The 14,545-nt window shown below is 48.3% G+C and overlaps 1 protein-coding gene across 22 annotated transcripts in view; it reads right to left on the bottom strand.

Annotated features, from left to right (window-relative positions):
* The window catches only part of LOC132870726 (protein NLRC5-like), a 930,547-nt gene that overhangs the window by 159,191 nt on the left and 756,811 nt on the right, over nucleotides 1-14,545 (bottom strand). For 18 of the 22 annotated variants that reach the window (XM_060904521.1, XM_060904519.1, XM_060904524.1 and 15 more), the window contains 3 exons: nucleotides 12,959-13,132; nucleotides 9,444-9,638; nucleotides 6,611-6,784 (listed from right to left, as the gene is read on the bottom strand). The exons of the other annotated variants lie outside the window; for them this stretch is intronic. In XM_060904521.1, the coding sequence (XP_060760504.1) occupies nucleotides 6,611-6,784; nucleotides 9,444-9,638; nucleotides 12,959-13,132 (543 nt within the window). The remainder of the gene's footprint in view (nucleotides 1-6,610; nucleotides 6,785-9,443; nucleotides 9,639-12,958; nucleotides 13,133-14,545) is intronic. 22 annotated transcript variants of the gene reach the window in all.

Raw genomic sequence — 14,545 nt, 5'->3', positions numbered from 1 at the left:
AATTAAAGCGGTGTTTCTCGCCGCTGTTTTATCATCAGTTCTGTGGTGCACGGCGCCTATTTTTGTTAGTATTATCGACCGCCTTGTTTTGTGTAGCCTTGCCTCTGGCCTGTTCACGGGCTGGCTGTCTTGTGTGTTTTAGCGGTGTATGATGTCTTCTCACGCTAGTGAGTGACTGTTTAGTTGCGGCTGTCTTTTTTTTTTTGTGTTCTTTTTTTTTAATTTATTTGCTAACAAATACAAACAAATACAAAGTAAAAAGGACAGAATGAAACTAATCAATACATACACATGACATACAACAGAAGCACTGACGTAACTAACAACAATTTCAAAGGCTGGACAATACTACTAATATGTTAAAGAGATGTAACAGAACACATGGAGACAAATTCGACAAAGATAAACAAGAGCTATATTGCTGTATAGAGGAGGATGGGTGGGGTTGATTAGGGGTAATGAATGTGCATATGAGATAGAGGAGGGTAGGTGGGGGGGATTTGGAGGGGTTTTGGGTCTTGAATTATGGGTGGAGGGACAGTGTGTATATGTTGGGGGGGAGCGGGATATGTGAAAGTAAGCGTGTGTCTGTGTGTGTGTGTGTGTGTGAGAGAGAGAGAGAGAGTGTATATAAGCAGTGCTGGTCTGTGTCGGGCCAGGGAGAAGGAAACTGGATCATAATGAAGGAGAGAGGGGGAGGGGGAGTATTATTTTATTTGCTAATAATTTGCGGCTGTCTTTTAAACCCGCGGCAGTAGACTCGCGGTTTGCGAGGTCCGGGTGCTCCCGCTTAGGCCCTCGCACCATTTTTTTCCGACCACGGGTGTGTTCGCCCGGTCGTTTTTCGTTGCCGCCTGATTGTTTATTTTGTTACTTACTAATTATTGGGGTGTTCTCGCCCTATTTTTTAAGTTCCCTTCTGCCAGCCAGGGGTCATGGACCTATTCTCTTGCTGCGCCAACTGCCGGGCCCCCCTCGAGCCGGAGGACGGCCACCGCGAGTGCCCCTCGTGCCTGGGTATTGATCACCTGCGGCAGGGGCTGACGGACATGGCCTGCGCAGACTGCATGTGCCTGAGCGTGGCTGCGCGGACCGCCAGGCTGGCTCGGATGGATCCTCCGTCTGACATCCCCCGGGCCTCGGGGGGACAGGACATAGTGCCGGCTGCAGCAGCGGGGCCCAGCAAGCGCCGTGGGGCTCCCCCACGCATCTCCGCTTCCAAGGTGAAAAAGAAGCGCTCGGGCGATTTGGCTCGGAAAGTGGAGGTGATGTCCGCCGAGCTGGAGGAGATGAAGGCCCTGCTGGCGAATCTCCAGCCTCCGCCACAGGGCAGCAGTGTTCCCGCAGCCACCCTATCTGCCTGGCAGCCCGACCGTTCGCCATCACCACCGCTTCTGCCACCGGCCGTTGATGCACGCGGCCTGGATGAGCTGTCGATCCAGGCGTCGGAGAGCTTTGACTGCGGTGGGTCTGACGGTCATGACTCCACCTCTCCGGCCGGTTCCCAGGCCACCAGCCACGGCACCGTGGCAGCGTCGGAAGGCGGACGCTCATCCATCCAGCCAACGCTGAGGGCTGCATTGGCCCGTCTGGGTTTGGACATGCCCCCGGTGGCCCAGCATCAGAGCGCTTTTTTCAGAGGCTCCACACATTCTTCCTCGTTGTCTGTTCCGCCCTCGGCCCCATACATCGAGGAGTTACAGAGGTGTTGGGCGGACCCCAGACGCCTTTCCCACCTCCCTAGTGACTGCAGGGCCCTGGCAGCAATGCAGGACGCCCCCACCTACGGCCTCCAGCAGATGCCCAACATTGAGCCCTCCGTGGCTGCCCTCGTCCTTTCGCCCAACAAGGCTCTGCGGCCTGACGCCCGATGCCCCCGCACTGAATGCCGTGTGACCGACGACCTCATCGTGCGGGGATACGACACGGCGGCACGAATGGGTCGTATCGACAATTCCATGTCCCACCTGCTGCTGGCCCTCGCCCAGACGCTGGAGGGGACGAGCGCGGCATCACGGGAGCTGTGCAACGCGGCTCTCCAGGCCTTTGCCTACTCGTCGCGGGAACTGGGCCGGCTGATGTTGTATCTCACCCTCGCCCGCCGGCAGATATGGCTGGCGCAGTCCCCTCTGGCCGAGCCCGACCAGCGTGTGCTGCGCTCTCTCCCTGTTGTCCCTGGGGAGCTGTTTGGCGAGGCCGCTCAACAAGCCCTGGACCGGAGTGCCCAGGTCGTCCAGGCGCGACAGCAGTTAGCTGGCCTCCACCAGGTCTACCACCACGGCAACGCTGCCCAGTCCTTCAGGGGGCCCACACCGACTCCGTCTCGGCCACGCACCCGCCAGGAGACCAGACGGGTTGATGACTTTCGTCGCCCCACCACCTCCCGGACCCGCGGCGCCGCCCCCTACACCCAGTCCACTCCTCGTCGCCCCCCTGGTGACCGATGGGGGCGGTCTGGGCGGCGCTGACATCAGCGCGCCGGCAGTCGGCCGCTTTTCCAGCGAACAGCTCCAACGCTGGAGAGCGCTGACCCCAGACCCCTGGGTGCTGGTGACCCTCACCGAGGGTTACCGCATCCAGTTCTGCCGCCGACCGCCGCATTTTTATGGGGTCAAACACACCACCGTGAGCCATCCGGGGAAGTCCCTCGTCCTCCGGCAGGAAATCGCCACCCTCCTGGAGAAAGGAGCAATCTCTCCCGTCGACAGGCAGAGACAGCAAGGTGGGTTCTACTCCAGGTATTTTCTGGTTCCGAAGAAGGACGGCGGTATCCGCCCGATCCTCGACCTGAGGTCCCTCAACTCCCACTTGAAGACCATGAGATTCCGCAGCTGCGTACAGTGGATGTCTTACACCACATCCAGGCGGGCGACTGGTTTGCCACCGTCGACCTGAAAGACGCCTACTTCCATGTTCCCATTGCGCCACACCACAGGCAGTTCCTGCGGTTTGCCTTCGAGGGCCAGGCTTTCGAGTTCAATGTTCTGCCCTTTGGGATATCACTGGCACCCCGTGTGTTCACCAGGTGTGTGGCAGCGACATTGGCACCACTTCAGGCACGGGGTTTGCGTGTCCTGCCTTACCTGGACGACTGGCTCGTCTGTTCATGGTCAGCAGCTCAGGCCCACACCGACATTGCGACTGTGGGCATGCACCTGGATTCGAGGTCATTGATGGCAACCCCCTCCCAGACCAGGATCCACAACATCCGCCTGCTGCTTGGCCGCTTCGGACGGGGCAGGTCACTCGCCCTGAAGACCTTTCAGCGCCTGCTGGGCATGCTTACGGCAGCCTCCTCTCTGGTCCCGCTGGGGCTCCTGGACTTGCGTCCGCTTCAGAGGTGGCTCAACGGTCTCCACCCGGTGCTGCACGGGCACAGGCTTGTGAAGGTGACGGATACTTTTTGCAGGCTCCTCCGTCCATGGAGGAGGAGGGCTTACCTTCTGTAGGGTGTTCCGCTGGCGGCTATCCCCTCCCGGAGGGAGGTCATCACCACGGATGCTTCCCTGGGAGGTTGGGGTGCAGTCTGGCAATGCCGGACTGTCAGAGGCTGCTGGAGTCCAGGGCAGCGACAGCAGCACATCAACGTGCTGGAGCTACGGGCTGTGTTCCTCAGCCTACAGCACTTCCTCCCAGGCCTGGCCGGCAGACACGTTCTGGTGCGGACGGACAACGCTACGGTAGTGTACTACATCAACCACCAGGGAGGCACCAAGTCCCTCCAGTGCTTGGAAGTGGCCGGCCAACTTCTGCGGTGGGCCCATCGACATCTCTTGAGCCTGCGTGCCATGTACTTGCCAGGCACTGCCAACAGGGCAGCGGATCTGCTGTCCCGCCAGGACCCTGATCCAGGGGAATGGAGACTCAACCCAGCGGTGGTTCTCGCCATCTGGGAACGTTTTGGCAGGGCAGAGGTGGACCTCTTTGCCTGCCAGGAGTCGACACACTGCCCTCTGTGGTTCAGCCTCCACGGCCCCAGCTCCCTGGGCCAGGACGCGCTGGCGCATGCTTGGCCGAGGCAACTGCTGTATGCCTTCCCCCCTCTGCCGCTGATCGTGCCAACCCTGCACAGGGTTACGATGGACCACCACGGGCTGCTGCTTGTCGCCCCTCGGTGGCCGGGCCGAGTGTGGTTTCCCAAGTTGCTGCAACTTCTGAACGGCGACCCCTGGTGCCTGCCAGTGAGGACGGACCTGCTATCACAGCTGGGAGGGCAGATCTGGCACCCGGATCCAGCCCGTCTGCAGCTCTGGGTGTGGCCGCTGAAGGGCCGGACCCCCTGCTAGGTCTTTGTGAGCCGGCAGTGGTCAACACCATTGCAAGCTCTCGGGCACCCTCCACCAATGCCCTCTACGCCAACAGATGGAGGCTTTTCTCCAACTGGTGCTTGACTCGGGGGGAGGAGCCTACATGCTGCCCCCTGCCGACCATTCTACTGTTCCTCCAGTCTCTGTTTGACAAAGGTCTTACTCCTTCCACCATCAAGGTCTATGCAGCTGCCATCTCTGCTCAGCATGCCAGAGTTGGGGGAAGGACCGTGGGGTCCCACCCCTTGGTGGCACGTTTCTTGAAGGGTGCTCTCCGGTTGAGACCCCCCCGACGGAGCCGGGTACCCACATGGGATCTTCACTTGGTGCTGCAGGCTCTCTGCGACGCACCGTTTGAGCCCCTGCTCATGGCAGACATTTCATGGCTCTCCCTGAAGACTGCTTTTCTTCTAGCCATTACATCGACGAGGCGCATCGGGGAATTACACGCGCTGTCAGTCAGTGGGGAGTGCCTGCAGTGGCACTCCGGCGACAGTGGGGTCACTCTGTGGCCTAACCCCTCTTTCCTCCCGAAGACCCTCTCTGCTACCTTCGTCAACCAGCCCCTTAGCCTTGCGGCGTTCAAGGCGGGCCATGGTGAGAGGTCGGAACTTTTGTGCCCAGTTCGTGCCCTCAGGGTGTACGTGTCCCGTACGGAGGGCTTCCGTAGGAGTGACGCCCCGTTTCTGTGCCACACAGGGCCGAGAAGGGGTCTGGCGCTCTCTAAACAGAGGCTATCCAAGTGGATAGTCGAGGCCATATTACATGCCTACAGGCTCAGTGGCTCCCCGATTCCTCCGGCTGTCAGGGCGCACTCTGCACGGGGCGTGGCGGCCTCATGGGCATCACTGAAGGGCATACCCCTTTCAGACATATGCAGCGCAGCCTCCTGGGCGTCCAGCTGCACCTTCACCAGGTTTTACCGTCTTAATGTCGTCCCACATAATCCTGTGGCGACGGCCGTCATTCCAGGCCCGTTGCAGCAGCACTGAGTACGGGTAGGCACTCCTCATGACCTGGTTGGTATTAGTCATCCATGTGCTGAAAGCACCGCCTCTGGCGGTCAGGAGAAACGAAATAGAACGAGGGTTATGTATATAACCACGGTTCTATGAGTTTCGGATGACCGCCAGAGCTTGGCAGTCACTCGGAGTGTACACGAGAAGATTTGCCAAGAGGTCACTTCCTGGGTTCACCGGTCTTTTGTGCCGGGGTCACGGGGTGACGTCACCCAGGTCACACGTGACTTTGTTGTTACTATTACTCGACCTGCACGTTCGTGTGATGGATATCCATGTGCTGAAAGCACCGCCTCTGGCGGTCATCCGAAACTCATAGAACCGCGGTTATATACATAACCCTCGTTATTCAGTATGCAACAAGTGTACACCGAACAAAATTTCGTTGCAATTGGGCTCAGCACGGAATTAAATATCAAGCGAATTAAATTAAATTAAATTAAATTAAATGTGGACATCCTAAAGTCAACCCGGGAAAACGTAGAGGGCACCAGCAACCACTCGCAGTGATGAAAAGCACAAATGCGCACGTGCCTGAAGGGAGCCAAATCAGAACCACAGTTACAAATCGGGAAGAAACAAAAAACAAAACGGCGATCACAGGGGAGGCGAGGATGCTGGTTAATACGTCTTGTTTTTTGTAATGTACTCGCTCGAAAATCATTTTTGTGCTTAAAGAAGCCGACCATAGGTGTGCCCGAACGGGCACAACTCACTAAAATATTTCTGCCCGAATATCTTGGTTGGGCAAATCGGGCATTCGGGCAATGCCTGGTGTTGAGGCTTGAACTCAAAAGAATAGTTAAAAATATTGAGGAACGGAACTGAGTAATGTTTTTCTGTTGCACTTGTTTTTACAGTAAAATTTGAGCCATGCTGCCTGTTAAAAGCCTCGAGATCTCAGAAACTAATGCAGATACAAGCCTGGAATTAACCTACTATTCATTGAGAACAGTGACATTATACAAAAACATATAAAGCAAATCTGAGATGGTCAGATGGGAACATTTTTTAATCTGGAGATTATTAATTTTAATTAATTTCTTAAATAATAATACGTTTGACACATTGCAGTCGGATCAAGTCCCGTTTTGTGCTGCAGCTTCTCACATACGTCCATCTGACCCAAAGACTCTGTGACAAATCATCAGTGTGCAGTGAAAAGAAACAATCTTCCTCCTCAGGACATTGATGATGAACCTAAAACCTCTGCTTCAGTCTCACTATTAGAGAATGTGTCTTACTGAGGAGCAGGTCATGTGACTCTCAGAGAGATGATCTTACCCCAGTGTCTCCAGTTTACAGTGAGGATTCTCCAGTACAGCACAGAGACGCTTCACTCCTGAGACTCTGATATTATTATAGGACAGATTCAGTTGTCTCAGGTGTGAGGGGTTTGATCTCAGAGCTGAACTCAGAGCAGCACAGCCTTCATCTGAGACACCACAACCACGCAACCTGCAGAGACACAATGACACACACTTCATCAACAGATTTTCATCTTGGTGTAATAGTGGTTGTGAAGATGTCGTCTCTCATGTTGGACTGTCTCTATTCTCTTCACCAATCACAAGCTATTATTAATAATGACTCAAACATTCCCACTGTTACTGACATTAAGTTTACTCGAGGTGCAAATGATTCAGCAAAAAGTCAATAATTTAAAGGGATAGTTCGGGATTTTTGACATGAATCTGTATGGCATCCCCATCAATAGTGTCGTGCAAACACACTGACTTACCCCTGACAGCATCCTGTGAGTCCAGTTCTTGTCCAGTTTTGGTCCAGACGAAAGTAGTCCGGCAAGTTTGTTGGGGTCACGAAAGTAAAATGTTTTTCGTCTCAAAACAGTATGTGTTCAAAAGAGTGATATATTTGCATCACAAAACCGTTGCCAAATAAAAAGTCAGACCTCGAAATCGCTTGGCACCATTTTCTCTCCCTCAGTATCACTGTGCGCTGTCATGTTGACATCTGCGCAGGAATCAACACCTTTCCCATTGTTTGGCAGTGATTAGGAGTTCAGATCAGCAGCGCTAACAAGCTAATTTGAGAGCAAGAACAGCGACAAATTTATCACCTTCTATAACCTATACAATAATATCTCATTCCCATCTCATTATCTCTAGCCGCTTTATCCTTCTACAGGGTCGCAGGCAAGCTGGAGCCTATCCCAGCTGACTATGGGCGAAAGGTGGGGTACACCCTGGACAAGTCGCCAGGTCATCACAGGGCTGACACATAGACACAGACAACCATTCACACTCACATTCACACCTACGGTCAATTTAGAGTCACCAGTTAACCTAACCTGCATGTCTTTGGACTGTGGGGGAAACCGGAGCACCTGGAGGAAACCTACACGGACACGGGGAGAACATGCAAACTCCGCACAGAAAGGCCCTCGCCGGCCCCGGGGCTCGAACCCAGGACCTTCTTGCTGTGAGGCGACAGCGCTAACCACTACACCACCGTGCCGCCCTATACAATAATATATTTGTGAAAATGGTGCGCACTTGCGACTATCCAGGCTGTAGCAACAAAGATGTGGCTGAATCTCCGCACACATTTCACCGTCGTAGTCAGACATGTTGTCGCTAACTTTGCTAGCAGTAAACAATGTAGTGATGTGTCGGTCGCGAACGATCCGGTTCAAAGAGCCGGCTCTTTGAAGTGAACGATGGGAGCCGGCTCTTCGGTGGGAGCCGAATTAGTTTTTTGTCCTTAGGTGCCTCAGAGAGAGAGAGAGAGAGAGAGAGAGAGAGAGAGAGAGACACACACACAGACAGACAGACAGACAGACAGAGTTCAGCTCAGCTGAAGGATGATTGTCTATTTGACAACCATGATCACTGTTTTGTTGCAGTGAATTCCTAAAGCTCATGATATAAATTGTCGCTCATAAATTGACAGGTTCGGTCGGCAACCGCCTTGGCATGGCCAGATTAATCTGCGGTATACAGCGAGACAGCAATCATTATAACAGGAGCAGATTTGCTGTTCCAGCGGCTTCTCATTATTGGTGGAGCAGAGTGCGGCACTTTTTTCTTTTTTACATGCACTCAAGGTGCCACATATTTTGTTGCACATTGTTCTGTGTTTGTTAAAATAATTTCCAACTTTGCTTCATAGTTTCTTAGGCCTGATTTATACTTCATAATTTATTTTGTGGCATTTTGTTCAAGGTCGAGTGTGAAATAAAGCCATAAAGGATAAACAGTTGATGTCTTCTGTGTATTTTATATTGGTAATATAACACAGTTTTGCATTATGTTTGTGAGAAAATAATTTATTAATTGGTAAGTTTTATTTCTATAGCTAGAACATTGTTACACTGCTATACTTTACAAAGCTTTACAATGGCTACAAAAACTAAAAAATAAAATGGAAAAACATCCTATTGATAAAATATAAATAATAATGTCATTAATTAACTAGTTAATTGCAGCAAATAAATCAAAAATAAAAATCTCAGGAGCCGTTTGGGAGCCGAAAGAGCCGGCTCCTTATAGTAAGAAGAGCCAAAAGAGCCGGCTCCCGAAAAAGAGCCGAAATTCCCATCACTAAAACAATGAATGAAACAGCCGTGGCTGTCGCCTGGCGGCAGCGCGCATGATACCAAGGGAGAGAAAATAGTGCCAAGCGATTTCGAGGTCTGACTTTTTATTTGGCAACGGTTTTGTGATGCAAATATATCACTCTTTTGAACACATACTGTTTTGAGACGAAAAACGTTTTACTTTCGTGACCCCAACAAACTTGCCGGACTACTTTCGTCTGGACCAAAACCGGACAAGAACTGGACTCTCAGGATGCTGTCAGGGGTAAGTCAGTGTGTTTGCACGACACTATTGATGGGGATGCCATACAGATTCATGTCAAAAATCCCGAACTATCCTTTTAAAGGTTTAATGATCACATATTTAAATTGTTAAAGATATTTTAATTATTTCTTGAAAGTAAAAGTGATTTTGAGGAGAAATGATCACTTCATGACTAATATATTTGTTCTGCATGTTTTACTTTTACAGAAAATTTTAATTGATAAACAACACTGTATACAACTATTAACTGCTGCTTTAGTGAGTTATTGTGACTCTCAGAGAGATGATCTTACACCAGTGTCTCCACTTTACAGTGAGGATTCTCCAGTACAGCACAGAGACGCTTCACTCCTGAGTCTTCTAGTTTATTCCCAGTCAGATTCAGTGTCTTCACAGTCAGATGCAGTTCTCTCAGACTGGAGGTTTCTGAGTTGAGCACTGAGACCAGAGCTTCAGCGCTTCTCCCTTCAAGTGCATCACATCTGATACTGAAGAGAATAAAATAATGCATAATAAACTCACACAAATGATCAAACAGGTCCTCAAATCTTTCACTGCACCATTTCATTTTCATAAATGACGAAAGTACAAACTCCGAGTCGACAACACACTGAAATGCTGTAACAGTAATTCACAGTTCGAGCTGTTCGGATTTGAGTTTTCTGCTGCGCACGTCATCACTGACACATGGGATAAACACGCAACATCAAATCTGATCACCAAATCGGGAAATAAGAGTCTGATCTCAAAAATTTATAAGAGGAGAAAGGAAAAGAGTTTCAAAAGTCAGGTTTAGATGAAGCAGGCAGAGTTCGAGGCAGAGTCATATTTATCTGAACAGATCAGACATTTGATTTGTTCTCTAATTAGAGAGCGACGGAAATGATCACAGCCCAGTGCTGAAGGAGTTTTATGGAGCTACTCATGATGAGCTCATTGGCCAACAGTGTGGTTTTTGTGTGTGTGTGTGTGTGTGTGTGTGTGTGTGTGTTTTGTGTGTGTGTTCCCAGGTGCTCCTTATTTGTTCCTGGTGCCAGTGATTTACAGACTGGACATGTTCTTCCTCTTACACTCTGTGCGTTGTCTCTCCCTGTCTGACTAAGTAAGTAAATAAGTAAAAAAGCGCTACAGCATGGAGAAGAACAAAAGCTGTGAGAAGGTCAAAGGAACAAAAAAGTTAAAATTTATGAAGATGTCAGGATATTAGAAAAACAACAACAAAACAAAAACGGGGTGCACCTCTGTACAAAAAGAATAGTAAAACTGGGATTGGCAACTATAGACCAGTCTCCATCCTCCCTGTGGTGTCAAAGGTTCTGGAGACAGACAGTTATAACCAGTTATATGACCATCTCCAACAAAAGAGTTTGTTATGAATATCAATCTGGTTTTCGACCATCTTTCTCTTCTGACATCCACTTGACCGATTATATTCGGAAGCAGATGGACTCAGGAAATTACACTGGAATGGTGTTATTGGATTTGCAAAAGGCCTTCGACATTGTCGATCATGAGATCTTACTGATGAAACTGCAAGCTATTGGTCTGAATGGTGCATCTATTAAGTCGTTTCAGTCATATTTGACAGGCCGGTCTCAGATAGTTAATGGTGTTCATTCTCCTCTGAGACATATTGTCTGTGGGGTTCCGCAGAGTTCAAATTTGGGGCCCCTGCTTTTCTAAGATGATCATTTTACTGAGTTTTGAGGAGAGTTGAGAAGTGTGCTGCTGATCAGAAACAGGGAAAGGCCGAGATCATCTTATTCAGACAAAAGCAGCAGGATGAAGTCAGAGACAGCAGGGTGTCACAAGGAGACGAGGTGTTCATTTACAATCACTCTCATGCACTCAGACGGCACATTTTGGAGACTCTGACCAACTCCATCTTCTGATTTCAGATGAATTTTAAATCAATTTTACTGAACAACAAACAGCCTTAAAGACAAAAAAGTTAGAAGAAAAAGTTAGATTAAATAGAATAGAGCAGGGGTTCTCAACCTTTTCTACTTTAAGGCCCACCTGTTCATACTTGTAACGAGTCAGGGCCCATTAAAAAAGATCCCCAATTATTTCGGGTCATCTATTCTATCAGAATCTAATAATCTATTGTAAAGTGTATTAATGGGATGCGATATCACTCCCTGTGACAGATTGGAGCCCAGGAATTAAATTAATGCAATAAAAACAAACTGTTTTTAATTGTAGGTATTGTATTTAAAACTGTATGAATGTGGCAGAAGTGAACATAAAACCATGCAGGACATTATCAGTCAAAAGGGATTAATGATCCAAAAGTGGAGTCTGGTCTTTTAACACAAGAACTTATTGCCATGTTTGCATACAACAAACAAACAAGTTATTGAGACCGAGAAGTACACTCAAAAGAAGTGGATATAGAACCCACTCAATGGGATAGACCCTTACACGCTAACAAAGAAGGATTTTTACTATGAGTTGGAAAATTATCGATCTGTTGAGTTCCCCGACATCTCAAACTACCTGGTGTTGCAGACATCGTTCTACACGCACACACAGATGAGAACCTGGAAGAGCATGGACGTGTACAACTTTTTATATGTGGCGGAGTTAAAGATCTGGGGATCAGGACACTACAAGATAGACGGCAGTAGACGGATCTAAGTGCAGGAAGAATGCATTATTTATTAGCAGGCGTGATATTTAAGCCAAGTTTATTTGTATTGTGCTTTTAACAGTCGACACTGTCGCAAAGCAGCTTTACAGAGAATTAAAGACTTTAAACATGAGCTAATTTTATCCCTAATTTATCCCCAATGATCAAGCCTGTGGCGACGGCGGCAAGAAAATAACTCCCTCAGACGACACGAAGAAGAAACCTTGAGAGGAACCCGACTCAAAAGGGAACCCATCCTCATCTGGGTGATAACAGATAGCATGATTATAAATAACTCGCTTCTATAACTGTGTCCTACAGAGTCACAAAGTATAACTGTGTAACCAGGAAATTCATTATAGATTTAACATGAAGTCGGTTTTGTTGAAGTTATAAACTGTTCATGATAACTGCAGTCCTAAAGTTAGCAAGTCAGCTGTAGTCTGCAGGCATAAATGTATTACTGTAAGTGTCCAGAGCGTCTTCCAAGTGGGTTTATTATTATTTTTTTGAACAAAAGCAAAACAGAAAGCAGAGTATTTAAACAGCGTTATAAACATGGCTAGAAACAAATGTGACCGTGATAATGACAATACTTTGCAAAGTCTCTGTGAAAACAGTGTCCGTATCTGTGTGTGCCGATTGCGCTCAAATCAGTGTCCGGTGTTTCCCATAACGACTGGGTCCCAAATGCACGCACAACACACTCCGTGAGCACACGCGGCCGCTCGAGCTGTGTCGGACTCAAGCGCGCAAAGGCACGACAGTCAAGTGTTCACCTGCTGTGTGACCACAACTTTTAGCTCATGTGTACATCACCATGCATTGCCACCAAAATGCCTCATTTTCATCGATAACCCACTGCAAAGCATCGCGAGCTGGAGTGCGACCGTAGCTTAATGAGGCGGATGTGACGTCGGATGCAACCCAGTAATTTTACCTTACTATGAGAAAAAAATTAACTTCAACAGGGGGGAGTAGCAGGCTACTAGATGGTGCTTCGCAGCCCACTAATGGGCCGCAGTGGTTGAGAAACAGTGGAAGAGAGTGAAAATGTCTAAAACTGCTTTCATTTCATGGCCTGGTCATGTGATATTTACTGAAATTAAAGAAGAATGATAATGATCTTAAAATTCTTCTCCCCCCCAACATTTGTCTCAAAAGGTTATTACTTACGTGAGAGTCTGTAGTTTGTAACGTTGATCATCCTTAAGAGCAGAGAGCAGCTCCTTTCCTGAGTCTCTGATTTTATTCCCAGACAGATCCAGGTCTCTCAGGTGTGAGGGGTTTGATCTCAAAGCTGAAGCGAGAGCAGCACAGCCTTCATCTGAGACACCACAACCACACAACCTGCAGAGACACAATGACACACACTTCACTGCCTCAGTTTATGAACATCAACATTTGTTTTGTGTCTTTAAATTAGGTGTGTGTGTGTGTGTGTGTGTGTGTGTGTGTGTGTGTGTGTGTGTGTGTGTGTGTGTGTGTGTGTGTGAGTGAGTGAGTGAGAGAGAGAGATGGGAATACATGATTAGTGTAGGATGGAAATGATTTTCATTGGTTTTGTAAACAGACTTTCTTTGTAATTTATAACAGTTTGATTGTTCAGTGTTGTTTCTGACAGTGGACACATGAACAGAGACTTTAGTGAGTTCTAGAGATTTCTGCAGCTGTTCTGCTCTCCTCTGCTTTCTCTTTCACCTCCTTCAGTATTACATGCCGGGCTCTCAGTGTGATTTTTGCAGGATGCCTCAATCTTAGGCAGAGGAGCAACAGCACTGAATCTGCTCTCTCTCTCTCTCTCTCTCTCTGTGCGTCCATGGATTTGGCCTTTTTTTGCCATTTTGTGCAATGGAAGTAGCTAAGCTGCTCGCTGAATAAGGAAGTGACAGTTCACTAGTTAGAATTATAAATAAATTTCAGAAATTAATGCAAATAATCAACTTTATACTTTCAATTTATTTGCAATATTTACAAATTATTCCACCACTGCAGGCTCCGATATGCTCAAGTTTGAGACGTCAATCATGTTCTTTCCCGATTTACTGACTGGCAGTTGGTTACAAGGTTCCGCCCCTTTGAGAGATCTACCAATCCTAATAAGGAGAAGCCATGCGTCCAGGTGGGACAAACGAAAAACGCGTTATCCAGCAAAACGCCGAGATTTTTTTGATTCACTAAAATAATGTCTGCAATGTCTCTCTCACACACGGTTCACATTTATTTTTTTCCCTTTTCATATACTACCTCAATTCCTCATGCCATCAGACTTCTCAACTCTGAGGAACTGGTCTGATTCTCACGGACTGTTGAACACACCACTCACACTACACTCTTTACACAGTCAACAATAATGCACTATTGCTTTACAATGTCTCTCACACACAAGGTTTACATTTATTTATTCCCTTCTCATAGACGACCTCATTATGCACACTCAACTCCGCACTTTATGTAGTTTGTGTAGTTTATTGTCTGCAGTGTTGCACTCTTGCACTTTGTTGTATTTGTAGATTTGTCGTCCTGTGATGTGTAATGTAGCACCATGGTCCTGGAGAAACGTTCTTGTGTTTTAACTGTGTACTGTACCAACTGTATATGGTTGAAATGACAAATAAAAAAGCCTCGACTGTGATATTGAACGACACCAAGACTGATGAATAAAAGAGACACTTTGGGAAACGTTTCATTGCTGCATTTTAATGAAATGTGAGGGGAAGCCGGGCTTCCAGTGTCGTCTTAAAGCAAATCACCACTGACAGA

This window comes from Neoarius graeffei, chromosome 22, assembly GCF_027579695.1.
Source record: "Neoarius graeffei isolate fNeoGra1 chromosome 22, fNeoGra1.pri, whole genome shotgun sequence".
NCBI classification, from domain to species: domain Eukaryota; kingdom Metazoa; phylum Chordata; class Actinopteri; order Siluriformes; family Ariidae; genus Neoarius; species Neoarius graeffei.
This window is presented reverse-complemented; position numbering and strand designations above follow the sequence as displayed.